At 44.8% G+C, this 27,910-nt stretch overlaps 1 protein-coding gene across 3 annotated transcripts in view; it reads left to right on the top strand.

Annotated features, from left to right (window-relative positions):
- SCIN (scinderin) overlaps positions 1 to 27,910 on the top strand; it is a 117,245-nt gene that overhangs the window by 22,317 nt on the left and 67,018 nt on the right. Inside the window, exons 1-3 of one of the 3 annotated variants that reach the window (XM_045006316.1) lie at positions 3,609 to 3,675; positions 22,489 to 22,643; positions 25,166 to 25,327. In XM_045006316.1, the coding sequence (XP_044862251.1) occupies positions 22,542 to 22,643; positions 25,166 to 25,327 (264 nt within the window). In that variant the 5' untranslated portion in view covers positions 3,609 to 3,675; positions 22,489 to 22,541. Of the gene's footprint in view, positions 1 to 3,608; positions 3,676 to 10,877; positions 11,181 to 22,488; positions 22,644 to 25,165; positions 25,328 to 27,910 lie in introns of those variants that run through there. The other 2 variants (XM_045006314.1, XM_045006315.1) reach the window with 2 other exon arrangements.

Here is a 27,910-nt window from a genome sequence, read left to right as displayed (position 1 = left end):
TTGCCCAAGATCACTTAGCAGGCAGCGGCAGAGCTGGGACTAGCACCTAGGTCTCCTCAGTTCCACTCCAGCACACTGTGGGCTGCAGCACCCCTAGTGCACGTCACCAAAGTCTTTGAGGATTGCACTGGGAGGAGAGTTTGCTCTTTTATACTGGTATAAATCCAGAATAACTCCATTGACTTCCAGGGATTTACCCTTAATCTACAGTGTAATCAAAAGCAGAAATTGGCCTGTGTTTTGGTATTTGGCCAAGTTCATACTCTTGACATATTTACTTAGTGTGAAACAAACTGTAAGGTGTAACCAATGCTCAAAAATGGGAAGAAAGAAGAAGAAGCTCATGTAATCCCACAGTTCAGATTTGGACTGTGGAGTAGAGTGAAGTGGGAATGTGGTGAAGTGGGAATGAACCCTGTAGAACAGGCCCCTGTAGACCCTTGTGTAACCTCTGTCTTAGTTCCTCCTTTTCTTAGCTTCAAATATTATTTCCTTTTACCTTCTTGATTCATCCAATGAATAGTTTTCCCTTATTCAGTGAAAAAAATCAACTATCTACCTATCAAAACAAAGCTTGAGGTGCTGTGATGGAAGAATTATTTTGTCAACCTAGCTGTGTTTACAGTGGGGGTTAGATTGACTTAACTGCAGTGCTCAGGGCATGAAATTTTTCACATCCCTGAGCAACATAACTAGGTCAATCTAATTTTTAAGTGTAAACCTTGCTTATCTTCAACAAGCCTGAATGGACTTTCTGAGGTAGTTTTGAAAACAGTAATGCAATTGCTAATGAGTAAAGTCAGCATGATGTGACCCATAGTTTCTGGAAAACAAAAGCTGATGATATAAATTATATGACCTCCCATATTGTTGGTGGCACGAATTACAACTAATTTTAACAAAGCCAGTGCTCAAGACTGTCTGAATTACATTTAAATGAGCAAAGAGAAGTAGCACAAAGGTCCAGATGTAGATGCTTACCTCAGATTGAAATCGATGGGAGTTAGACACCTTTGAGGATCTGACCCTAAGACTATAATCAAATGACAGTTATATATGATAGGAGGTAGATTGCAAAAGATCAGCCAGAAGGACTGAAAATAATGGTGGATATAGAATTTAGACTGTGGTGCAAGTAATCAAATAAATATGTGTGGCAATTGCGCTAAAAGTACTAATGGTTCCTTTACTAATAAACTAATATAACTAATTACCTGGTACCAGGGGCGGCTCTAGGTATTTTGCCGCCCCAAGCACGGCAGGCAGGCTGCCTTTGGCGGCTTGCCTGTGGGAGGTCCCCAGTCCCACGGATTCGGCGGCAGCCTGCGGGAGGTCTGCTAAAGCCACGGGACCAGTGGACCGTCCGAAGGCATGCTGCCAAAGGCAACCTGCCTGTCGCCCTCGTGGTGACCGGCAGAGCGCCCCCCATGGCTTGCCGCCCCAGGCACGCACTTGGCGTGCGGGTGCCTGGAGCCACCCGTCTGGTACTTAAACCTGCTAAGGCATATTTGTGTAAATAAACTAAAGGTCATATTCTGCCTTCCTTACTCACACTGAGCAATACCTTACTGCAGGGGTGGGCAAACCACAACTTGTGGGCCGGCTCCGGCTCCTCAGGCCTTTGGATCTGGCCCATGGGATTGCCCCCCGTGGTGCTGGGGGCCCTGTGCTGCTCTCAGAAGTGTCTGGCACCGCTTCCCTGAGGCCCCCAGGTTGGGGGGCAGAGGGCTCCATGCGTTGCTCTTGCCTCCAGGCACCACCCCTGCAGCTCCCATTGGCTGGGAATGGGGAACCGCGGCCAATGGGAGCTTCAGAGGAGGTACCTGGAGGAGCGGCAAGGGTAGTACACGTGGAGCCCACCACCCCCTTTCTCGCAGGGGCCGCAGCTTCCTGGAGTGGCGCGGGGCTGGGGACAGGGCAGGCATGCAGGGAGCCTGCCCTGGCCCCGGTGTGCACCGCTGCCAACCTGGAGCCACTTTAGATAAGCGGCGCCGGGCTGAAGCCCGAACCCTGCCTGCATTCTGCCCCCCAACTTCCTGCCCTAAGCCCCCTGCCGCACCCCTCACCCTTCCTGCACCCAACTCCCTGCCCTGAGCCCCCTCGTACACCCCGCACCTCTCCTGCACCCCTGCCCTGAGCCCCCTTCTGCACCCCACACCCTCCTGCATGCCAACCCCCTGCCCTGATCCCCCTGCCACAGTCCGAACTTCTCCTGCACCCCTAACTCCCTGCCCTGAGCCCCTTAACCCCCTGCCACACCCCTCCTGCACCCCAACTCCCTGGCCTGAGCCCCTTAACCCCCTGCCACACCCCTCCTGCACCCCAACTCCCTGCCCTGAGTTCCCTGCCGCACCCTGCACCCCTCCTGCACCCCTGCCCTGAGCCCCTTTCTGCACTCCACACTCCTCCTGCACCGCAACCCCCTTCCCTGAGCCCCTCATACACCCTGCACCCCTCTGTTACCCCAATCCCTTGCCTTGAACCCCTTCTTGCACACCGCACCCCCTCCCACACCCTGCACTCCCTCCCACACCCCAATCCCCTGCCTCAGCCCTGCATACAATTTCCCCACCCAGATGTGGCCCTCAGCCCAAAAAGTTTGCCCAGCCCTGCCTTACTGTGGGAGTAGTCCCATTGACTTCAGTCTTAAATCAATCAGTTAAAATTGCACTAGCAGATTTAATCTTGTTTATATATATTGTGCAGGAGGAACAAGCACCTTGTCAATGTTCACCAAAACACACCCACCCTTATTGAGGTCAATGGGGCTAGACACATGCAACTCAGAGCAGAATTTGACCAGCCATTTGAAAATTTTAAATAAACAGATCAGTTGGAATAGAAAGATGTAAGATTTGATTTCCACTATGTTAGGTTTTCTGGCTCAGTAGAATTCCCTATGTGAGTATAAACACCTTTATCTCTATACGCAGAACCAGGTAGAAGAGATGTGGGACTGTACTAGAGTTGGCTGGTTTGCTTTTCATCTTTGGGCAAAGACACTTCCAGTGTAATGGCAGCCAAGAGATAAAATCAATTTTCAGTTCATTTAGATGTAGAGAATGCAGCAAGTAATGCTGACACTGGCACAGGCTAACTAATATGAAGAAAGTGTTTTACTAACTCCCTTAGCATAGGCAAGTTAGCAGAAGTGCAAGGAAGAGTTGATATAGACAGGAAGTGGCCAATCTAAGTGGGAGCTAGATAAGCATGAAACATTGTTAAAAATGTTCTAGGATGTCAAACTGAAACTGCACTTGGTTGAATCTGTTGGCCTAAGAGTCCTAAAACTTTTCTATTTCTACCTTATTTCAAATGGTTTGGTGTCCCTGGGGAACTGCACGGTGAAGGAAACGGTGGAAAGATATATGGCTAAGAGGAGAGCACTTTACGCTGAGTCATAGTGTGGGTTTACTCACCAAAGAGAGAGAGACGCACCCGAAAGTAACCCAAATGCCTTGTATTGTTCTTTATATATTAGAGAGACTGTCCAGTGTGGTGCATTGGGCCAAGCTGAATCACTCAATAAGGAGTCAGACACAATTTCTGTACTATCTGTACAAGACAACACTGAGGAAGAGGGAACTAGAAACAATTCTGCCAGTCCAAGTCATGGGCAGAACAAGGGATCAAGTGTTTATTCCTGAAGTGATCGTACCAGCAGAGGAAGATGAGGTGAGTAACCCCCAACCCTCAGGATGACCCTAGAGATAGAGCCATGCAAATCTGCAAATATCTGCTTTATATCCGTGGATGGGGATATCCATGGAGCATGTTTGCAGATCATGGATTGGATGTGGATACAAATTTTGTATCTGCGCAGGGCTCTACCTAGAAAATTCACTTCTATCCATAAATATGACAAGCCAATGCTAAGGTTTAGAAGTGACTGAAAGTGATTTGATGGGAACATATGTTTGGGAACAAATGTTTTGGGGCATGTGGGAGCAGTATAATGGGTTTTGCTTTCCTCATGAGCTAGGTTGTATATGGGAGGGTTTAGAGAGATGGTGAAGGAAAGGAAAGTAAAAGAAAATGTTTTGAGGTGTGGTGTTACTTGTAACTAACTCTTTGGGAGACAATCACTGTCATCTGAGGGCTCTAGCTTCATTAAAAGACTGTAGGATTTAAGGACAGCGTGGTCTCACTTCATTCATACATAAGAACATAAGAATGGCCGTACCGGGTCAGACCAAAGGTCCATCTAGCCCAGTATCTGTCTACCGACAGTGGCCAATGCCAGGTGCCCCAGAGGGAGTGAATCTAACAGGCAATGATCAAGTGATCTCTCTCCTGCCATCCATCTCCATCCTCTGACGAACAGAGGCTAGAGACACCATTCTTACTCATCCTAGCTAATAGCCATTTATGGACTTAGCCACCATGAATTTATCCAGTCCCCTTTTAAACATTGTTATAGTCCTAGCCTTCACAACCTCCTCAGGTAAGGAGTTCCACAAGTTGACTGTGCGCTGCGTGAAGAAGAACTTCCTTTTATTTGTTTTAAACCTGCTGCCTATTAATTTCATTTGGTGACCCCTAATTCTTGTATTATGGGAATAAGTAAATAACTTTTCCTTATCCACTTTCTCGACATCACTCATGATTCAGGCTATGTCTACACTACAACCTGTGGTTGACACAAGTTTCATTGGTGTACAACTGCAGAAGTTTGTATATCACTCAGGTGCATGCATACTTGGCCGCTTGTATCAGCATTGTGTGCACTCACCAGGAGTGCTTGTGTTAATGCAAAGTAGGTATGAGTAGGTATCCCGGTATGTCACATGCCACTGTCCAGCACAATGACTTTGGGGAAATTTTTGCAATGTGTTGTGGGATAGAAATGACTCGCCTAAGCATTTCTGGGAGCTAGCAGTCAAGTTTCCAGCATGCAACTTTCTCCAGCCATAGTTCATAATTTTTGTGACTTTTAAAAAAACATCCCACAAACCCACATGACACTTTTTGCTGTTCGCCATCTTTGACAGAACCATGGAGCCCCCACAGCTCTGCACTATGCTCATTAATAGCCCAAGAAGGTAACACTTGTAGATCCAATTTCATATTTTTCCTTTTTGATTCGAATCCCTGACTTTTCGAATTGGTGCAAGACTTCTTTAAGGTGCTTGGCAAGTTCAACCTTGGATGATCCCATAATCAGGATGTCATCAAAATATGGTATGGTCTCTGGAATTCTGGGAAGTAGAGTTTCCATGAAGTATTGGAAAGTTCTCGATGCAATACAAATTCCAAACTGGAGACACTTGACTCGAAATGCTCCTCGATGACTGATAATAATCTGCGCATCTCTAGCATCTTCACTGACAATTAGTTGTTGATACACATGCGCAAGGTTGAGTTTTGCAAAGTCTCTTCCTCCAGCAAGCACAGTGAGCAGTTGGTTAACAGCAGGCACAGTGTAAGGGTGCTGTTTGAATTCCTCTTGTTCAAAGTGCACTTACAATCTCCACAGATTCACCCGTTGCTGTTTGGCTTGAGTATGGGTAGGATTGGTGTAGCCCATTTCATATGTATAACTCATTCAAGGATTTCCTGTGCAATGAGTTGCTCTCACTCTGTGTCAATCTTTTGATGTAGGGCAAAAGGTATACTCCTGACCTTCATGTGGATCAGTACTACTGTTGGATCCAGGTGGAATAATAGTGGTCCCTTGTGATGGGGATTTTCAGGGACCCCACATGCCTTGCCCCGAACTGTGTCCCAAGCTAAGCTAGCAACAGTAGGCCATGGCAGGCCTGCTTGACATTAAGGCATAGGCAAGATTTGTAAGAGCTCGTGTGGCACAATCAGGAGCCTGTATGGCTTAATCAAAAGGCCAACAGGAGAAAAAGGGAACCCATGCCTACTGGTAATTGGGTAACCTGACCTGGGATAACAGCATTTTAGCAGAAGAGTCTTGTACAATGAAAACTGCAAGCAGATGGGCATACAGTTAAAAAGTGCTTATTTTACAACTCTATTGGAAAATAATTGCATTAGGTAATTTAGTACTCCATAAGATATGCAAGAGAAGGTAACGCAAGAAGGAGGACGTGACAAAAGCAGGAGCCTCTAGGCCCAATAACAGGAAAACCCCTAGATGGTAAAGGATCCGAATCACGGCCCCAGAGGGGCTCTGATTGGCTTGCTGATAAGAATTATACCAAATAAGGCTGATAAAATTTGTAATGTATGATTACGTGTTGTGGTTTTTACCTTTATAAGCTTAAAGCTATGTGATTTATGTAAGGCGGCTGACCCCCCCTTGTATGGGGACTCGCCGACCTTCCCTTTATGCATAATTGAAATAAAGGTGCATCAATGTGTGTCTGACCTAAAATCAAAGGTGTGGTCAATTTTTCCACGACACTTGTAAGCTCCCAATTCTTCAGAAAACAGTCAGAGGGAATTCATCAGTAATCATTGTTAGTTGCTCTTCTTTGATGGCATAAATTCCTTGGATGCTGATTACTAATGGTGTGAACTAGTTCCTACCTAAGAGACTTTTACATTGACCTTTTGTGACAATGAGAAGCAATCTTGCACAGAAAGAGCCATAGCATGCATTCACATCACAGCTTCTGGTGAGGTTGACATTTTGTCCATTGCAGCCTTGAAAACTTGGGAGGATGATGTGAAATAAAAGACAATGTGTCTTCCTTGACATTCGACACTTCCAAACCAGAGTTGACTTTCATTTCACACTCATGGCCATTGATGAACACTGTCATGAACATTTCAGAACCTCAAGACTCCTTGTCGCAAACACTCAATGTGGTAAAGCTTCCTGACATCATTTTTGATGGAAGTGTCAAGTTTGCTTGATGCTTGAGGATGAGAATACTTGTCACAGTCTTTTTGCTTCATACTGTTGACCTTTGATTGGCAGACTTTGTTCAAGGTGATCTCTCCTGCAGAAATGGTACTCAGAATGTTTGAATATATAAGCAGAACATTGATGCCATAGGTCGCTGACTTCCCAAGTTCCCGGGTGGAGCTCGATCCCCACTTCACCCCCCTTCCCACCTCTTCCCACCCCCACCCCGGCCCCTTCCCACCTCTTCCTGCTGCCGTTCCTCCCCCTCCTCCCCAGTGCCTCCTGCATGCTGCTGAACAGCGATCGCGATGGGCAGGAGGCGCTGGGTGGGAGGGAGGGAGATGATTGGTGGGGCCTGCTGGCAGACAGAAGGGCTGGGGTGGGGAGGAGCTGATCTGCAGGGCTGCCAGTGGGTGTTGAGCATCCACTTTTTTTTTCTGTGGGTGCTCGAGCCCTGGAGCCTGATAAGATGTTGTGATGGTTAATCTTGTCTGTGGACACTGATGATTTTGAATTCCCATTGTTTCAATAGACATATTGGAGCATAAACTTTTGTGGGTGAATACTCACTTCATCAGATGCATTCACCCACGAAAGCTTATGCTCCAATACGTCTGTTAGTTTATAAGGTGCCACAGGTCTCTTTGTCACTTTTTACAGATCCAGACTAACATGGCTACCCCTCTGATACTTGACATTTATTGCAATGAATTTGTTGATGATGATCATCTTTCTGACTGTGGTGGAGAGTGTTCACATTAGTTACTATGACAAATTTCAAATTCAAGTCAGCATGGAGACAGCATTGAAGTGCTTTGTTGTAAACTCCACAGACAAGGCCATCTCACAGCATCTCATTGAGAAGATTACCAAAGTTACAATGTTTGGCGCTGTGACGTTGGTCGGCAACATAGGGAGCAATGCCCTCGTCAGCTTGTTGATTTTGTTTATATAACTGACATCTCCGAACAATGACAGATGGCATAGGAGATAAATATGCCTTCAGCAATGCTACAATTTCATTGCATGTCTTAATCCTTGGGCAAAGCAGGTTCAACAACGATCACATAATGTCAAATGTCTTGGTCCTGTAGACTGTCAACAGAAGGACCTGTTTCTGTTTGGGGTAGTTGATCTTATTTGCTTCAAGATAATAAAATCTTCTTGAATAAGAATCCCATGGTTCAGGGTGATTTACATTAAAGTCCTCAACATGTCCTAGCATAGCCATTTCAAGTTACAGGTGAACAACATTAGTTCAGATTCTGAAAAGGTGGCCTTCAAACTTGAATGCTTGCTGATTGTTTTAGATCATGATTTGCTGCTGGATATGGTTCCAGAACTCTGCTGCTTGCCTTAATCTTCAACAGTATCCCATTCTTATCACCCAAAAAGTAACATGAGGCAGGGAGAGTGTGGTGGCCTGAGCTGAGTGCAGGGAGGGTAGGTCACTAGGCAGAGGAGACACATGGAGGTCACATGTCCTCCCCTTTAGATTGTGCCCCCCCACTACGGGGAGGTATGAGTCAGTTATGACCCTCACTCTGCTCCTGCCTAGCTTTGCCTGAGGCCTGTCTCCAGCCTTGCATCTGCCTCCTGATCCCCCCGCCAAACCTTCAGACTCTGACTATCTGGTTTTGACCCTTGGCATGTATCTGAGTTCCAGCTTTCATATCAATTTGGCTTGTCTTTGGACTCTGATCACCTGGCTTCGACCTCTGGCCTGCACCTGGATTCTGGCTACAGTTCTGATTCTGGTTTCCTACAGGCTCTGATCTCAGTTTTGACTCTGGTCTGTCCCCGGAGCTTGGTTCCAGGACCACTGCTGGCCCAGGACCAATCCTACACCTTGCTGTGATCCATGCTCCTACCACTAGGCCTGAGCAGCAGGGGCAGAGCCCAACAACAAGGCTTGCCAGGTTCCTCTTCACTCAGCATGTCACTCCCTGCCTGACTACCAGAGTTAGCCCAGCAGGGACAACGGCTTAAGACATGCCTGGACTGTCTCAACACCAACCTATCTGAGGAATTGCAACACAAACAGGAACAGGCTTTGGATTCCTCCCTGTCACCATCTACCCTGCGTTCCTTCACACCAAAAGGATGTGTATTTGCTAAAAGTTACAAAGCTACACCAAGGTGGGTTGCTTCAACAATCATTGAGGGCACTGGAGCCATCTCATATAAGGTCCAGACTGCCAAAGGAAAAGTTTAGTGTTGCCGTATTGATCAGCTGAGACCATCACCCACAAGCAACATTGCCCCAGAGGAGACTTCAGATGCACCTACTCTAGAGCCAACCATTGATTCATCATCGATACTGCTTCTAGTCTCTGACACCCCAAGCTGATCTTTGGAGAGGACAGTGCTTCTGTCTTGGCTCGGATTCATGTTGAATCAGTCACCAAAGACACCTGCCATACTGAGCATCACCACAGCACAGGTGAGAGCACCCATGATGGCTGAGTGATTATGTTGCCTATGGAGTGGGGGTAGGGTTACCAGATGTCCCGATTTTATAGGGGCAGTCCTGATTTTGGGGTATTTTTCTTATATAGGCTCCTATTACCCCCCACCCCACCCCAATTTTTCACACTTGCTGTCTGGTCACCCTAAGTGGGGTGTGTGTGTGTGTCAGGGCTCTAATGTATGTATACGGAGTGCTTTAGTTTTTTGTGTGGGTGACTATGCTCACCAAGGATGCTGCTATTAGTACTCCTGTGAGTTGTCGGGGGGGAGATTCACTCCAGTTAGTCCCTACAGTGTTTCCTCCATGCTAGTGGGCAGTTATCTGTGGTTTTCCTGTTTGCTTCCCTCACCCCCGAAAAAAAAAATGAGTTCATTGTCACCACTGACTATATTGTGATTATGTGTGTTCCTCATCACACAAATACAACACTTTTAAACCTCTGAAGGAAGAAAAGCTATGGTATAGGAACTGTCCTGGACAGGGAGTAGTCTATTTTTTTCCTTGGGTTTCTTTGAGAAACCTTTGCCCCAGAACAAGCAAAGTAAAAGTATGGAATGGAGGGAAGATAGATGTGAGCTGCTTTCCAGGAATGCACGTACACATCCTGAGGAAATACAGCCCTGCAACAAGAGAAAGCTGTAAGAACTCTATGCACTCGGGTAAGAGTTGCTCACAAAACCAATCCTGATGTGAAATAATGATCTAGGCAAACAGAGCAGCATGACACCTATGATTCATGACTCAGTTGTATTTTGCTTTCCTGGCTTCTTTTTTTATTTACTTTCTTTTGATTTAGAATAAAGAAGTGCCCATACAAAGCTCGGAGCGCCATGCCAATTACCTGCCTTACATCTTGGCTGTGTAACTTGGTGGGTTACTGGGCATTCATGGTCCTTTCTTTGCCCCTAACTAGGCACTCCGGAGAAAAACCAGTCTTTACTGCTCCGTGTAATAGAAGCAAAAAGGCCTGAAAGATTCAGCTCAGGGCTCTTGAACAATGTGACACCCCCACTGATTTCCATGGGATAGAGGCATTATTTGACAGAGAAGCCAGGCAGGGCCACGCGGGGGGGGGGGAAAGTGAGGCAATTTGCCCTGGGCCCCACAAGGGCCCCCACGAGAATATAGTATGCTATAATATTGCAACTTTTTTTTAATGGAAGGGGCCCCCAAAATTGCTTTGCCCCAGGCCCCCTGAATCCTCTGGGCGGCCCTGATGCCAGGTGCACAATTACCTGCTGAGCGCTGACCTGAAGGTGTGCTCAGTGTCACACCAGGGCTTTGACTGGGCTGCCAGCGAGGGCAGGGTCAGCCCTGGAGCCTGGCCGAAGACTCCTCCTCAAAGACTCTCCTGTTCTCCAGCACAAGCTGCCTTTGACCAGCGCTAACCGCAGCCGCGGGCAAGTGGCCCCGGGCTCTGCAGGCGCCGCCCGGGAACCCCCCCGGCCGGCTGCCGAGCGGCTCCCAGCCCCAGCGGGGAGGCAGCAAGCGGAGTCCCAGGCCCCGCCCCTTGAGCGCAGCTAGGCCAATCGGGTTCGCTTTATAAAGCTGCCCGGCCCGGCCCCGCGGCTCAGAGTCAGGAGCGGAGCCGGAGCGGGACTTGGACTTTCTCTGGTTACTTGGGTCCAGCGCGGCGTCGCTTCCGCGTCTCTCTCTCGCCCGCCCGCCCCTGTGGCGTTGCCTGCCGGACCATGGCCCCCGAGCTGTACCACAAGGAGTTTGCCAGCGCTGGCCAGAAGAGTGGCCTGCAGATCTGGAGGATCGAGAAGATGGACCTGGTGCCGGTGCCTGAGAACTTGCACGGCAATTTCTACGTGGGGGATGCGTACCTGGTGCTCCACACCCTGAAGAAGAGCAACGCCACCTACTACAATCTGCACTACTGGCTAGGTAAGGAGGTGGGGGAGATCGGGCGCAGGGAGAGGGCTCGTCCCTGGTCCTGTCCCGGTACGCGGACCGCCTTTTCTGTCGGTCTCGCCCAGGATCTGAGAGCTGCACGTGATTTAAATGCCCCGGGAGCGCTCAGTTGTGAAGACTCCCAGGAGACGCCAAGAACTTGCTTGCAAAAAGTAGACGGGGAGAAGTGGCATTTGTACTTCGCTTAGATGCTGAAGGGGGTGGAGGTGCTGCCAAAAACTAGCTGGATCCAGCAGGAAACCGGTACCAAATGTGGGGCTTTGCAGTTCTTGTACCGGGATGTCTTGGAGTGCAGCTTTTGTGTTGGTGGAGCAGTAGAAGTAGCACTTGCTGGCTATTTCGATAATACACTTTCTAGGTTTGTAGCCAAAACTTAACAGGCTCGACGTGCCAGATGATCTCATGGTTGTGTTTGTAGCACAACAAAGTCTAAATTGTTAAGGTGGAACTGGAGAAGCTAAACAGCTTCTCTACTTAAGCAATGGAACTGGAACCAAAACCAAGCAGGATCCAGCTAGTGCCAGCTCCGGCTTGTTGTGGGGCTCTTGTGCCTGCATACCTTGGGATCCAGATTGCTTTAGTAAAAGAGGATCTTGCTGTTCACGGAGTATAAATTGGGATGTGGCCGGGAGAGAAGAAGAGAGGTGATGCGGTCAAAAGGTGGTTGGATCTAGCTACATCCAGGAGTGAAATCTTGGACCCATTGAAGTCAATGGGAGTTTTGCCTTCAACTTCAGTGTGGACAGGTTTTCTTCCCAGCTGCAGGGTCTGGGGTTTTGCAGTGCTGCTGCACTGGGATGTGTGAAGGTCTAGAATTATTTGTAGTAGAGCCATTAGACTTGGTTTCTATTTTAATGGTACAATTTAGAGAAGCTTGGGTGCAAAATCAACAGGATGTGACTACTATATCTATCTTTAACTCAGACTCTTCCCACTCTCCATTTTAGCATATCTGCAACAATTTCTTCCCGCAGCAAGTGGAACTGCTGGGATTCATGTCTGTCAACTCCATCTATACTCTCTTCCAGTAAAGTGTTTAGAATGAAAATAGGAGCCTAACATCAGGATGCTGGGATGAAGACGTTTTGTTTTGTTTTTGTGTTCAGGGTATTGAGACTTTCCCTCTTGGCCACCAAAAGGTCATCTAGCTTTCCCAGTTACTTGTGCAGCTGAATGAAAAGTTTTGCAGTGTTTCCCACAAGTTTTCTCTGAATTCACACAGACACACAGCTAAATGCAGACAAGTAAAATCAGTTTTAATACCAAGAATTAATAACAATTTTGTGTTTGAAGCTTCATTTCCCATGGATTCTAAATGCAATGATTGCATATGAGACACAAAATATTGATTTATTAACTGGTATTTTCGATATGTTGGATCTGTGTGGCTCCTTGGGAGGAAATTCCAAAGCAAAGTGGTGGAGCTTGGGCTGTTCACCTTCAGATGTTTGTGGAGATCATACTGGGCTCACCCTGGGTAACTGTTATCCAATCAGAAATGAGAAGTGTTGTCTGCTTGGGGTACTGAACAACAGGTGTCAGAGCCAGAAGTGTTATAAGAACTGAATGAATAATTGATTTTGCAGTAAAAAAAAAAGCTTTTTTCTGAACCAAACCTGCATTGTTTATTTTGTTTTTGTTTTTTGTTTTATCTCCCAAAATGAAAACCCGAACAAATGTTATTTGAGTCAAACAAAATGTTTCAACATTGCCAATAAAAAAAAATCAGTTTTTTTTCTGCTGTAACTGTTTTCTGAATTTGACCCAAATTCGCAAATAGTTTGTGTCCCCTAAAATGCATTTTTTGGCAAACCTACTATTTTCCAAAATTTTTTACCCTGCTCTGGTTAGATGGGAGTGCATTTTGGCAGATATTCACTGGGCTTCAGGCAATAGAGGTTGTTAGTAGAATGTGGTAATTAGCACCTTTACCAGTTAACTCTGTATTTTGTATTACCCATACTTTATCATTGATAGGGTGGCCAAAGTGTAGTAGGCACTTTACAGTTAAAGATGGAGAAAAAGTTCTTTCTGCCTTAGGGCTTACAATCTAAATAAGAATTGACATTCTAAAAACTAACCATTTGTGTTCTGTTTGTCAAACTTCCAACAAATGTAGGAAACAAATACTGTCTACATTGTGATGATGCTGTGACAAGAGTGTGGAGAAATTTTTATTTTCTATTAAAATGGAAAACAAATGAACGCTTAACACAAATACATGTTGCAGTTCTTGTAAAAGCTTGCCCCTAACAAGTGTGCTGACACTCATATGCTCTAGAAGATGACTTCAAACGGTGTAGGTCTACTTCATTTATGCAAATGAACATTGGACAGCAGTGTGTAGTTAGGTTTTAAAGCCCCCCCTTCCCCAGTTAGCTATTTTGAGTTTCTTGACAACAGGAAATGTTCTCTTGAGGTATAACTAAACAAAGTCTGTTTGCAACAGAAGACCTTGAGTGAGATCTTCAATGCTTAAATCACTTGACTTTCAATGGCAGTTTGGCACGTAATGTCATTTTTGCTGTTGAGAACCCCCCCATATTATAAGCAAATTAATGGGATATTGCAAGTAGAAAAGGCTACTAGTGTACAAAAGGATGGGTGTGTATGGCGGAAGCAGACAGAAATAACTTTATATGTGAGTTACTTGAGCTTCATCTTTCAAGCTGTGTTAGTGTGGATGGTGTTGTTCAGTAAAATATCTCTGGTTAGATTCACATTCCCGTCTTAAAAATATGCTACCCATGTAGTAAATATGCACATTATGCTTGCTTATTAGAGCTAATAGAATGTATCTGTCAGTATAATAAAGCAACAAAAATAACCTGGTTAACCTGATACTAATTTATTTTAAAATTGTGGGCTTATACAGTTATTGAGCAAATGGCTCCCTTGATCAGTTTGATTAAAAGCCAACCTTTAATAGCTAAGGTTTAATATTCTTGGTTTTCAGGTGTCTGAGGAGTTTCCATTAGTGTGCTGCAGTTGGTGGTTGGTAGAAATGTTTCTAGAGGTGGTTGTGAACAGGGCTGCCCAGAGGATTCAGGGGGCCTGGGGCAAAGCAATTTCGGGGTCCCCTTCCTTAAAAAAAAGTTGCAATACTATAGAATACTATATTCTCATGGGGGCTTCTGTGGGACCCGGGGCCTGGGGCAAATTGCCCCACTTCCCCCCCCCACTCCCCCAGGCGGCCCTGGTTATGAATAAGGTCTCTGCACTTGTAAAATTCTTTGTGGTCCTGTAAGTAAATTGTCATCTGTCAAAGCCGAAGAAATAATATGCTAGAGCTGAAATGGCCTGTGATGCACTGAACTTGCTTTTCTTTATTAGGCAAAACCTTCAACAAAAACATTTGTGTAGGTATGTCTTTTCAGAACAGTGAGCAAGTGCAGCTCCCCTTCACGCCAATGGAAGGGATACTGCTAAAACCCCAAAATGTATTTGAAAATGGAAGGCAGTTTGGGCCCTATGTCACCTCTCATTAAAGTCCGCATCAAAACTCCCTTTGACTTCGAGGAGAGCAGAACTGGGCCCTCTGCCTTCAGTGCTTAAGGAACAGTGAATTATAGTAAATTGAAACAATCTTCTCCCAGGGTTTCTATTAACAATAGAAAGAGGGATTTGCTCCTCTCGGGCTACTCAGCTGTGTGGCAAGGCACTTCCTCTGTCTCGCTGGACTTAGCACTTCGCCCTCTGGCAGTGGCAGGGCCTGGGATAAACCAGTCCCACTCTGGACAGTGTTTTGTCTTCCCCCTCTGTATTTACTGATCAGTATTTTCAAGGTAGGCCTGAGGCAGGCCCAATGAGTGTTCCTCCTCCAAACAAAAGAAACCAATTTACGCAAACAGAAAAAAGGGGGAGGCTACCTTTCCCTGCCTCCTCACTTGGGGAGTGTTGCCCTGTTGTTGGCCACAGGGTGTCAGTCCTTCCCTAAACAGGCACTCAGTTTTGGGTTGTTGACCCTGTAGAGAGAGGAGTAGCTCCTCACCCTAGAATAGTCTATCTTCCTGCAGCAGCTTGTCTCTCCTCCTCCTCTCACCAGAGGAAGAGTCTTTTAAAGGTCTGGGGCAGCCCTTAATTGGACCAGGTGTCCCTAATTGACCTGCTGTAGCTTTTTTTTGAGCTTATAGGAAAAAGAACCTTTATCGTTCTAGGGCTAACATACCCACCCTATTCCCGGAACACAATAAGGACCACTCTCTTGCAGCTACCCAGCCTGACTTTGTCACAGCTTGGGTGTGGAGGACAGTCCAGAATAAATGATATTATCTGGTCCTCTTATAATTAAGGATTTTTTAAAAAACCAAATAAACAAAACAGAAAACAACTCCCCCAAAAACACAAACCCAGAAATAATAATAATAATATAGAAATAAATTCCCTAACAGTAATTGTTTCTCTTTAGGGATTGGACATTTTCATCCTCCCAGCCATACATCTGTGATGATGTCCTGGCCAAATATAGTGGAATGCACACTTGTGTTTAAAACCCTGAATGAGAAAAATGAATGACCTGAAACTAGTAGCAACTGAAGGATGGTGTTGTGGGGCATATACTGCACTGGGATCCAGGAGATTTTAGTTCACTTCCTGGCTCTGTCACGGACTTCTTGTATGACATTGATCAAGTCACGCAGGCTATGTCTATACTGCCTGTGGCAGCGAGCATCCCAGACTGGGTTGACAGACTCCAGCTCATGCTGCTTCACAGAAAACACCCGTGTAGATAGTTCTTTTATGTTACGACTCAGGCTAGAGCAGGAGCTCTGGAGCCCACTCACCTCCCTAGGCTTCAGAGCCCGAGCTCCAGCCCAAGCTACAACATCTACAGTTATTTATAGCCCGAGCCCAAATCTGCTGACCTGGGCTGAGAGGTCAGCTGTTGCAGGCTTGTGTAGACATACCCCCAGGTCCTAAGCCATCAAAGAATAGTTAATGGGACTACTTACATGCTTAAAGTTAAGCACACACTTAAGTGGTTTACAGGATCATAGCTTTAATCTCTGCAGTTTTGTTCCCTATCTGTAAAATGGGGGTAATATTTCCTTTGTCCATCTTGTCTGTCTAGATTAAAAGTGCTTTGGGGCAGGGACTGTCACTTTGTTATCTTTGTACAGTTCACAAAGGGTCTGGGTCTTGGCTGAGGCCTCTAGGTTCTACTTAAAAAAAAACACCAAACAAACCAACAACCTTGGCTTATTTATATTAGTGGTTTGTTTTTGTTTTGTTTTTTTAAAGCATGGTGTTTAGTTCATAACTTTCCCATGCCTCAAGCTATTAACAAGACTGTGCTTTGTTCTCTCTTTTCACCAGTGTCGGATGTACTCTAACAAAAGAGTAGGCTTTCAGAAATAAGGAACTAAATAATAACTTTGTGGCATTTACAATATACAGGCTCTACTCAGCAAACGCACTAAATGTCTCTGGCTATAGAGGTCCCTTCATATCTTGGAATCCACAAGACTCATCCTCATTCTGGAATCAGATAGGTTTTGGTTTGACTGCAATGTTCTGAAAGGATCCACCATTCAAATATTCTGTCTAAACAAAAGTGTAATCCAATTTAGAGACATGTGGTATTGCTGTCACAATACAATTCTAGGAGAGGAAACTTCCAGCATTATGTAATTGGCCTAACCCTACCCTATGCCTCTTTTGCCTTAGAAAAACGTAAGCCCTGTGCACTCTAAAAACATGACTCTGGCCACACCATGTTAACATGGTTTATTCTTGGTTCCCTCGAGTCTTAACAGACTACCACAAACTTCTAATTTGCTTTTGGCATTTGTTTTGGGGGGTTTTTTTCCTCACCTTTTCCTAGCTGTCTTTGCTCTGCAGTTGTGAAGGCTTCAAGCCCATGTAGCAGTAAAAGATCAATTCCAGTCTGTTAACCCAAGAGCCTGTGAAGCAATGGAAAAGTGGAGCAAAGATGCTTGCCAGTGTATAAAGAATATTTTTGGTTCTGGGTAGGATGTCACTGTTGCCCAGTTTAGCGCTCCTTTCAGCAAGTGTAACACAGACAGAGCCTGGTTGTTGTTGGGCAGGATTGACCTGGGGACCTTGAGAGCTTAGTGCATGAGCCTCTACCACATGAGCTAAAGGCCAACTGGCTACTAGCTAAGGCTGTAGAGCAAACTCATTAATCTCTCTCTAAGTGGTCTCAGTGCCACTAGATGGGACAGAACACCACATCCAGGAGGTGTGTGGGTTACACAAACACCAGTTGTGGTCATGGTTACAGCTTGTGCTTGCTACTATGGGTAGCATAGTCAGAGTCTGTTTTAGGGATTAGCCATCAAACCATGCCCCATTAGGACATAGTTAAAGCCCTTGCATGCTAGCCAGACAGGTCTCTTAGCTCACCCTTCTATCTAATGGAAAATCTCTACCGGTTGCTGAGATCATGAGACTTGCCGTTTGTATGTGGTTTTTGTGGCAGACCTCCCTGCCCACCCCTTCCCCCCATTGCCTACCGGCAATGCTAATGAGAGGATTTCATAACTTTATAGTTTTAATATTCTGGGTTCTTAGTTATCTGGAATACTAGTCATCTGTTACCAGGATGGCACTCTCCTTGAGACCATCTTTACCAAGATTGCCATGGCCTCTGGTTTTTCAAGGTTTAGTTCTAAAGGCCATTTTGTTTTCCCAGAGTTGAATTATCTACACAAAAATGGATGAGCCAGAATCAGCCCTGAGGTAAATCCTCTGGGCCCGATTGTCTTCTTGCTTGCACTTGCTTTAACGGAGCCATTCCCAGCATACATGTGTGTATGAGTGTGGAATCAGGCCCACTAGCTTCAACTGAGTTTGAGCTGTGTACGCCAGGCTGAATTTACCTGATATCTTAAACAATCTTAAATTTATTATAACAATTTTATTGCAAGACTTGATGTAGAAAGAGACTCTTATCTATAACAATATTTCAGGGCCTATTTCCTGGACCCTATGGTATAATTACATGCTATAAACTTAAAGTATGTGCCTTACGGAAATGAATGTCCATAAATTAATTTTTAAAAGCAATTTTTAACAGTTGCTCAGTGATGTATATGAAAGTGTTTCAGCACCAGTCTGTCTGTGCCTATACTGCTTATGGAGTTAACTGTCCTGACCTTGGCTTTTGTGCTGGGGCACCCAGTTTACAACTTTCCACTTGCTGGTCTAGTACCTGGAAATTAATGAAGCTCTGATCGTTAGAATCAAATTGTCAGGATTCCACTGGTCTGTTCTACCCTCAAAAAGCGGGGAAACCCCATTGACGGATTCTCTCTTTCCTCTGGGCTGGCATGGTTCCTTCAAACTGTCTGCTTGCTGGCTTCATCTGATCTAAAGCTGCTTCTATAAAGTCGGGCAGCTATATGATTCCACCCTCCAGAGGATTCTGCATAAGTTGTTATTACTCCTCCCTTTGATTCCCTGAGAACCAGGGTTTTCTCCATTTCAAAAGCAGCTCCAGCAGTTCTTCTCTCCCACTTGAGTCACACAAGCATTCTCTAAATCTGCAAAGCAAGGCAGGATGCATATTGATGTGAGAGGCTAGTTAAGTGGCCATCCTTATGAAATGTAGTCCCCTTTCTCTGCTTCTCCTTGCCCTCTCCCAGTACATGCAGGAGGGGAGGACAGTTGTCTGGCCTCCTGTGATATGACACTTGGCTGGAGCTTCATCTTTTCCTCCATCTTTTTCTCTCTGTGCAAACCCTGAAAGATCTCTTGGCATAGACTGTCTGGAGACTGATGCTGGAAGTAAAGTCTTAGTTTTGTCACTTCTCACCCACCTAGGGTTGCCAACTTTCTGATTGCAGAAAACCGAACACCCCTTGCCCTGCTCTGCCCCTTCTCCAAGGCTCTGTGCTCACGCACTCCATCCGCCCTCTCTCCGTTGCTTGCTCTCCCCCACCCTCACTCACTCACTTTCACCAGGCTGGGGCAGAAGGTTAGAGTGAGAGAGGAGGTGAGGGCTCCGGCTGGGGGTGTGATCTCTGGAGTGGGGCCGGGGATACAGATTTGAGGTGTAGGAGGGGGCTCCAGGCTGGAGCAGGGAGTTGGGGTGTGAGAGGGGTATGGGCTCTGGGGTGGGGTCAGAAATGAGGGGCTCAGGGTGTGGGAAGGGGCTCCGGGCTGGGGCATAGGGGTGGGGTGTGAGGTCTGGCTGGGGATATGGGCTCTGGGGTGGGGCCGGGTGTGATGGGTTTGGTCACAGAGACCCCCTTGGGACTGCCACCTGATATGCTGAGACTACCTCTGAGCCAGTTTTCCCTGACAGCTTGGGACTTCAGTACCCTCTCTTGTTGAGACAGACACGCAAGCCTGCTGCAAACACAGACCCAGGTCTGAACCACATCCCCCAAAAGCTGCAGACTTAACTGAAAACAGCTTAAGAAGTGCTCTTATCTCTAGCACCCAGATACCCAGTTCCCAATGGGGTCCAAACCCCAAATAAATCTGTTTTACTCCGTATAAAGCTTGTACAGGGTAAACTCATAAATTGTCCGCCTTCTATAACACTGAGAGGGAGAGATGCACAGCTGTTTGCTCCCCCCACGAATTCTGGGTTAATAAGCAAAAAGTGATTTTTATTAAGTATAACAAGTAGGATTTCAGTTGGTACAAGTAATAACAGACAGAACAAAGTAAGTTACCAAACAAAATAAAACAAAAACACGCAAGTCTAAGCCTAATACAGTAAGAAACTGATTACAGATGAAATCTCACCCTCAGGTGTTCTAATAAGCTTCTTTCACAGACTAGACTCCTTTCTAGTCTGGGCCCAATCCTTTCCCCGGTACAGTCCTTGTTCCAGCTCTGGTGGTAGCTAGGGGATTTCTCATGATTACAGCCCCCTTTTTTCTGTTTCACCCCCTTACATAGCTTTGGCACAAGGTAGGAATCTTTTGTCTCTCTGGGTCCCCACTCCTCCTTCTAAATGGAAAAGCACCAGGTTTAAGATGGATTCCAGTACCAGGTGACATTGTTGCATATCCTGTGAGACCCCAAGCCTTCATTCGTCCTGGCCTGACTCACAGGAAGGCTTGCAAGTAAACAGAGCTATTTACAACGAATTGTCCTAGTTGATGGGAGCCATCAAGATTCCAAACCACCATTAATGGCCCACACTTTGCATAATTATAATAGGACCTCAGAGTTGTATTTCATATTTCTAGTTTCAGATACAAGAATGATACATTTATACCAATAGGATGAACACACTCAGTAGATAGTAAGATTTGTAATGATACCTTACAAGAGACCTTTTGCGTGAAGTGTATTCCAGTTACATTATATCACACTCATTAGCATATTTTCATAAAATCAGAATCATAGAATATCAGGGTTGGAAGGGACCTCAGGAGGTCATCTAGTCCAACCCTCTGCTCAAAGCAGGACCAATTCCCAACGAAATCATCCCAGCCAGGACTTTGTCAAGCCTGACCTTAAAAACCTCTAAGAAAGGAGATTCCACCACCTCCCTAGGTAACCCATTCCAGTGCTTCACCACCCTACTAGTGAAAAAGTTTTTCCTAGTGTCCAACCTAAACCTCCCCCTCTGCAACTTGAGACCATTACTCCTTGTTCTGTCATCTTCTACCACTGAGAACAGTCTAGATCCATCCTCTTTGGAACCCCCTTTCAGGTAGTTGAAAGCAGGTATCAAATCATATGGAGTGCAACGTAACACCGGGGCCAAGGGGTTCAGAATGCAGTAAGGGGCTCAGGGCTGGGTCAGCAGGTTGGTGTGTGGTCTCCAGGAGGAAGTTTGCTTGCGGAAGTGAGTTCGGGGCTGGGGTTGGGGTGCTGGAGGGAGTATGGGTTCTGGGAGGGAGTTTGGGTGCGGCAGGGCTGGGGCAGGAGGTTGGGGCAGGGGGGTTCCAGCCAATGGATGCTGAGGAGCCAGTGCTCGGGGCAGTGCCTGCGCCACAGGCAGGGGCAGCATGTGGAGGCCTCCTGGCTGCCCTGCGCATAGGAGACAGTGGGACATGCCAGCCACTTCCGGGAGCCATGCAGAGCCGGCCGCTGTGGCCAACTGGACTTTTAGTGGCCTGGTCAGCAGTGTGTTTTCAGCCAAGTGTTCTTCAGTCAGCTAGCAGCAAGGCAACAGCCGAGTTCAGTGGTTCTCTGCTATTGATGACTCAGCTGAAAGCACACAACTATTTCCATTTAAAAAAACAACAAACTTGCCCCTTATGTGATTGCTTCAGAATTTCTGAATACTGCTTCACCTCAGTGCCAGAAACCAGGCACAGGCACTGCCAATGATGGAATAAAAGCACTCTCTGACGAGACCAGTGACTACTGGTCTCTTTCCAGAGAATTAAACTTAAACACCTGTCTTACTAAACTTGTGCAACCTGGGTTTCTTGGACTGTAGAGACACTCTAATCAGGCTACAAAGGGGTTTTTACAAAGCATGCAATAGTAGACTAAGGCTATGGCTACACTTGCACTTCAAAGCGCTGCCGCGGCAGCGCTTTGAAGCGCTAAGTGTAGTCAAAGCGCCAGCGCTGGGAGAGAGCTCTCCCAGCGCTGTCCGTACTCCACCGCCCTGTGGGGAATAACGTACAGTGCTGGGAGCCGCGCTCCCAGCGCTGGGGCTTTGACCACACTGGCGCTTTGCAGCGCTGCAATTTGCAACACCCTGCTGCAGCGCTGCAAATTTGCAAGTGTAGCCATGGCCAAAGATGAGCCTTAACCATAAATGTGGTCACACATTCCTGGTAAGAACTGTTGTGCGCTATTCTCTGAAAAGATAACACACCAAACTCAGTGTAAGTGGAACTAGTGCATTAGCAAACTTGATATCCTCCTCCCATCTCAAATATTGCCCCAGGTAACTATTTTCTGCTCCCTGGCCCTCCCAAGGGTTTTCCATGCTCACGCTCAAAACAAGTCACTTTGGAAAGCCAGAAGTAGCTTTCAGAGCCATTTTTCAGGCTTGAATTTGTCTCATTAAACTAGAATGTTACTCAAGAAGATTGAGAGAGGTACTGTTTAGACATTTTTACTTCCTGTTTCTGTAGAAAGCCAGTACTGCAAGTGGCTACGAAATAGTCCTGAAGGGTGTCCGTGTTTTTGCTGAAAGGGTCCAAAGGAGGACAGGCTGGGTGCATTTTCTCAGAATATAGACAGGCTTTTGTTCTGCTGAATGTAGCCTCAGGATATCATCACACATCTGATTATTGGGTCAGGGAAAACTATTTGCAAAACAAAAATCTAGGCTACCCATTTTATTACGCTAGGATGACTTGCTCAGTAAGGGTAATATTTTATCTTATTTCAGGAAAAGAATGCAGCCAGGATGAAAGCACAGCTGCGGCAATCTTCACTGTTCAGATGGATGACTATCTAGGTGGGAAACCTGTGCAGAGTAGAGAAATTCAAGGACACGAGTCTACTGACTTCGTTGGATATTTCAAAGGAGGGATTAAGTACAAGGTAAACAGTCAGCTATGAAAATGTTTCTCCAAAACCAAACACAACTTCCCTCCTTCCCCCCCAAAAAGGTCAAAACATATCTTTGTTGGATTCTGGGATACGTTCTGCTTTCTACTTAGCTTTAATACAAAGTAACCATATTAACACAATGACTATTAGAATTTTTGAAAAAATCACAAACACAATTTCTTGACAACTTTTACGGGTATTAAAAACAAACAAACAAAAGAACCATCTTTGCCTGTGGTAATTATATAGGATTACATTCTACCATGGTTACTCATATAGACTAGTACCTTTCTCTGCAAGTAGCATTTATTTCAGTGGGAATATTCTCAGCGTAAGGTATTGCTTGACATAAGTGGCAGAATAAGTGCGCAATAAAAAGTAGGCATGAAAAGATTTGAAGGTCTTTGTCTAAGGATGTCCCAGCTCACAAAAAGAGTGCCTGCTTGTGATATTGGAACCAACGGTTCTGTTCAAATAAGCTCTCAACTTAAGATTGCAAAACTGGGCTGTTAAACCGCATGTGAGCTTGCAGTCTTGCGATTCTTGGTACTTTCTGCTTCTGGGTAAGCTATCAGTACCAGAGGAATGACCCCAGCCTCACTGGTTTGGGGTACCTCTGCTTTTGGCCTCGTACAGAACCCAGTGTTTGGAGGTGTATAAAAAAGAAAAACATGGAAGATACCCAGAACCTCCTTTGGTTTTTGCTTCAAAAAGTTTGGTTTCCATCCTGTATGGAGGGGTTTGCCCACTCCTGTTACATTGGAGTTTTGTATGTGTAGTAGAGCTGGCTGAAAAACAGCAAGCATTTTTCATGAAACTTTCACTGAAATTTCAAAAATTCCAACCATCACCAGTGTCTTCCTCATTTCCAGATGTAGTGCTTCCAACAACAATAACTTCTTATCTTTGGTGTTGCCTGCAGTAAGTTGTCATACCAGTTACTACAGAAATTCTCCTGGGCAGCAGTAGCTAATTAGTCATTTGGAGGGATGGAAACATCTCTGGGTATTAAGAATATTGTTTTGTTAATTCAGCTGCTGCTTGCTGAGAAATAAATAGTCTGTGCCTTTAGGCACAACCCTGAGCAAGGGGTGTTGTGTGAACTACGCAGCTCCAGGAGTAGCCCCATGACTTGTATCTCAGTCATAATTCTTATTTTGCTTCCTCCTTGAACTGGAGACTAGTAACTCACTACTATTCTGATCTATCCAGTCAGATATCACCCCCAGTCTGTGCTGGCTCAGGTACAGTGACTATTGAACAGAGGAGCCGGAATCCAAGTTGCACCCATTCCCCACTTCTCCTTGACCATTTGCTTGAGGAAGGGAGTAGATGGGTGCTGGCACCCAAGGTCTGGGACCCTTTGTTCTCAAGTGCTTATTCCCCTGTGCAGGCACATAGGCCAAGTCAGTCAAGCCCCAAGGGAATCAATTTAAACTCACGAAAGCTCAAACCAGTGTTTTCGATTTTCCCTATGTGGGCAGCACACTGGGTCCGATTGCTTCCTAGGTGGTAAACATCCACCTCAGGGACAAGTAGATTACTCACAGAATTACCTTGGAATTGTCTCTCCTTCCCACACAGAACAGCATCTTGAAACCAGGACATCTCTTGAGAACGGAGGAGGGTAGGGTCATTTGTAGAGAAGTGTCAGTAATGGCTTTTTTGGTGTGCTGGCAATTTTGTAAAATCAGCGGGGGGGGAATCATTTTGGTCAAACTGAAAATGAATTTTTTCAAATAAAATATGGTTGGTTGGTTTGTTCTGTGTCGGAACAAAATGTTTTGTTTTGAAAAAAAATAAGAATGTTATGTGATTTTGACCATTTTTTAACATTTGATTTAAAAAAAAAATGAAATTAAAGAAAATTTTGAACCAAATTCATTTTGAATAAAAAAAATTCAAATGTTTTGTTTCAATTTTTTAAAAAAAATTTTAGATTTCTTTTGAAACAATTGAGCAAAACCAACATGAACTCTCAGATCATTTTAGTGTTTCCAAATCTGCATTTTTTTTCATCTGCTGGGGGGGAGTTTTGCCCATCCCTAGTCATCTGTGCAGAGGCCTTATGCCTCCATACCTCCTCCTAGCCCCTATGGGCTCCCATCTTGAGTCCTGCCCAGACAGTCTGGGTCAGCATTACCTTAAGCTGGGTTTCCTCACATGGTTGTGGGGAATAGTGATGGAGAGAGCAGCCAGTGCCATTCTCTGCTTCCCGCTTTCAGAGGGTCTTCATAGGAACAGGGGAAGGGATGTAATGATACTGACACCCATCCCTTCTGTGGTAGTTCCACACACTGGTGTATCTGAATTATAGCTGCATCCCCTCTGTTCATAGAAGTGCAGGAGTTGATCTGACCCATTGTCTCTTTTCTTCTGGGCTGCAGTCAGTGTTGGTAATCCCAAGCAGCATGCCACATATCTCTCATTTCGTACATGTCTGATGTCTCAATAATGCTGTAGAAAGCAAACCAAACTTAATCAAAGTTTCCGTATTTGTTTTTTGTATTTAGGCAGGTGGTATTGCATCTGGATTTAAACACGTAGTCACTAACGACTTGAGTGCACAGAGGCTTCTGCATATTAAGGGCCGGAGGGTAGTGAGAGCTACAGAAGTTCCTCTCAGCTGGGCCAGTTTCAACAAAGGAGACTGTTTCATTGTTGATCTCGGAACTGTAAGTTTTTATAGAACTAAGTCTTTGAAAAATAACAGCAACATTCCTCCTAAGGTCTGAATGATAGAATGGTCTGTATAACTGATCTTGTCATGGTCCCATGAACTGAATAAAAGACCCAAGCTGATGTAGTATCACATGAGGATTTGAAGGTCCTATGATAAATGACTGACAAAGGCTAACTTTAGAAAGTTAGTTTTATTTTCTTTACCAATATCAGTCTTGTATAAGCATATTCTGATTTAGGACCCAGTCTTCCTAGTCACTGAAGGCTCTGATGTCATAGACCTTGATGTCAGTATGAGCAGGATTTTACTTAAGTCTTTATTGAGTTGTCTACAATGACACCCAGGTCCCTTTCTGACTTTCCTGTCTTGCCAGGGTTATACATTTTAAAGTTGCATTCTCCAAACTGTATGTGTGGATTTGGTCTCCTATGTTCTGCTCTCCCTGTGTGCATGATGCCTATTGATATCAGGGGCAAAATATTGGAGTTGAAATCCATGTATGGAATGATGACACGGTTTTTGCCTTAAATGCAGTTCTTAATGTTCATTATCTCTTTTCATTTATCCTCTACAAACAATGCACTTAATTCATTTCACGGTTATGTTTCATCATAACAAGCTTACAATATATATTAAACAATGATAGGCTCGCTGTAGAACTGTTTAGGTAATCTGAGACCAATTATAATTCAGAAGACACTTGTAAACAATGTTCATTTAGAGTTGAGAATATTTAAACCTTTAAACATGATCCTTTGAAGAGACAGGAGATGGGGATTATGAGAAACAGTCCTCTATCTTGAGGCTTTCAAGTGAAAATAAACAGACTGATTTACAGCAGATGTCTTCCTTTTTATATTACATAATTGCATATCCATACAGAAGTCTGCCTGTGTTTCCAGATCTTATCTGCACTAGTATAATGTTGCCTTCATGGAATTAATGTCTGAATTGTAGTTTAATGTTTTTATATTAAAACAAATTCCTGGGATGTAATCCATACCAGTTAAACATTACATCAATTGTCATCAGTTTAAACTTATTCACATACCTTAACTATGTCAGTGTCAGTTATGAGAACACATGAAAGAAAATAACTGGACTCTCCTCTTTGCAGGAGATCTTGAGTCTAAACTCACATTAGAAACCTGACTGATTCTTTACTCTGAAAGAGAATCCTATACCTCTGCCGAGTATGCAACTTGGGTTAGGTAATGTAGACCTGACCCTTTTGGGGAGGCTAGCATAGGCCCTGATCACTTTTCTGATTGTATTTATAAACTGCATGTGTGTAACATAAGCAAAAAGGGACCTAAATCTCATTTCTGTGTCTGTCACTTTTTTTAAATGTGAAAAAATAGATTTGGTTGGGAAAAATTCATGAGTCCCATAAGTGGGCTTCTACTCTCCAATATAACCGTGATAGCCAGAAGGTAGACGATGAGGGATACTGTGACAATGTACAGTGAGTGTACGGCATCTTTCACATTCAACTCTAGGGAAAGCAAAGCTTACCAAAAAAAAAACGGTTAGTTGGAGCAAGGGACAGTATTAGAGTGAAACATAGGCTAAGGAGACGTGAAGTCCCAGCGAATATCTCTGCAATGGAAAATGCTTGTTGGTGGTGGTGCTAGACATGCAGAAGATTCCTGCACACTTTCAGGTAACTAGCAGTCAGAACAGTGCTGGATTAAGATCTAAGCTACAATTTAGGGCCTTGCAATATGAGGGGCCTCTAAAAAAATAAAAAATCTGACTCCATTTCAAATTTTATCAACCGATTGTGATAAATAAAGGAGACATGGGAAAAAGAAGATTCTAAATATAGACATTTTCATTCAAATATGACAAAAATATGCACATCTGGCTATACAGATACCCTTACCCTTAACCTTACCCTTCACTAATTGTTCATTATTGACAGGCGAGGGGCCAGGGCTGAGGGAAAAAACAATAATTGCACTTGTAAAATTAGCAGACTTACTCATAGAAATACTATCAGTCACCTAAGGCAGCATTTCGTTGACCAGCTGCTACTGGAAAAATTCTGACCATGTCTTCATAACTTATTTAAATAAATAAATCTCACTGCCGATAAAATCAGAGAAAATGTGAGGTCGGAGACGGCAATGTCGTGAAGCAATCCTGCCAAGTTCACGCTTGTATGTTAGTGTGTTCTTTCTTCTTTTGATCTATACATACATACTGTGTATTTTAGTGTGCATGCCGCTTTCTGCTTCATGTGCTATCCATGCTTCACATGATTGAGTTTGCAGGTGATGATCTTATGGACTTGGATCCAGTGGATCTTGAGGAGGATAAATTTTGTGTTGGCTTCCCTCCGTCAGTTTCAGGAACCTTCATAGTAAATATCAGAGAGTGCTGATAAAAGGATAAATAGAGGGTTTTGAGAGAAGTGAAGGAAGATATACATAGATATCAAAATATTCTGAGTATTTAATTTGAAATAACTTGCCCACCATGTGCATATATAATTTATAGGCTATTAAAGCCTATAATATTCATTATATTTGCTTGAATATAGGCTAGTTTTTTCTCATTTTCTCAATGGCTT

Source organism: Mauremys mutica, chromosome 2 (assembly GCF_020497125.1).
Source record: "Mauremys mutica isolate MM-2020 ecotype Southern chromosome 2, ASM2049712v1, whole genome shotgun sequence".
Taxonomy (NCBI): Eukaryota; Metazoa; Chordata; order Testudines; family Geoemydidae; genus Mauremys; species Mauremys mutica.
The sequence above is the reverse complement of the archived record's forward strand: the minus strand, read 5'-3'. Positions and strand labels throughout refer to the sequence as shown.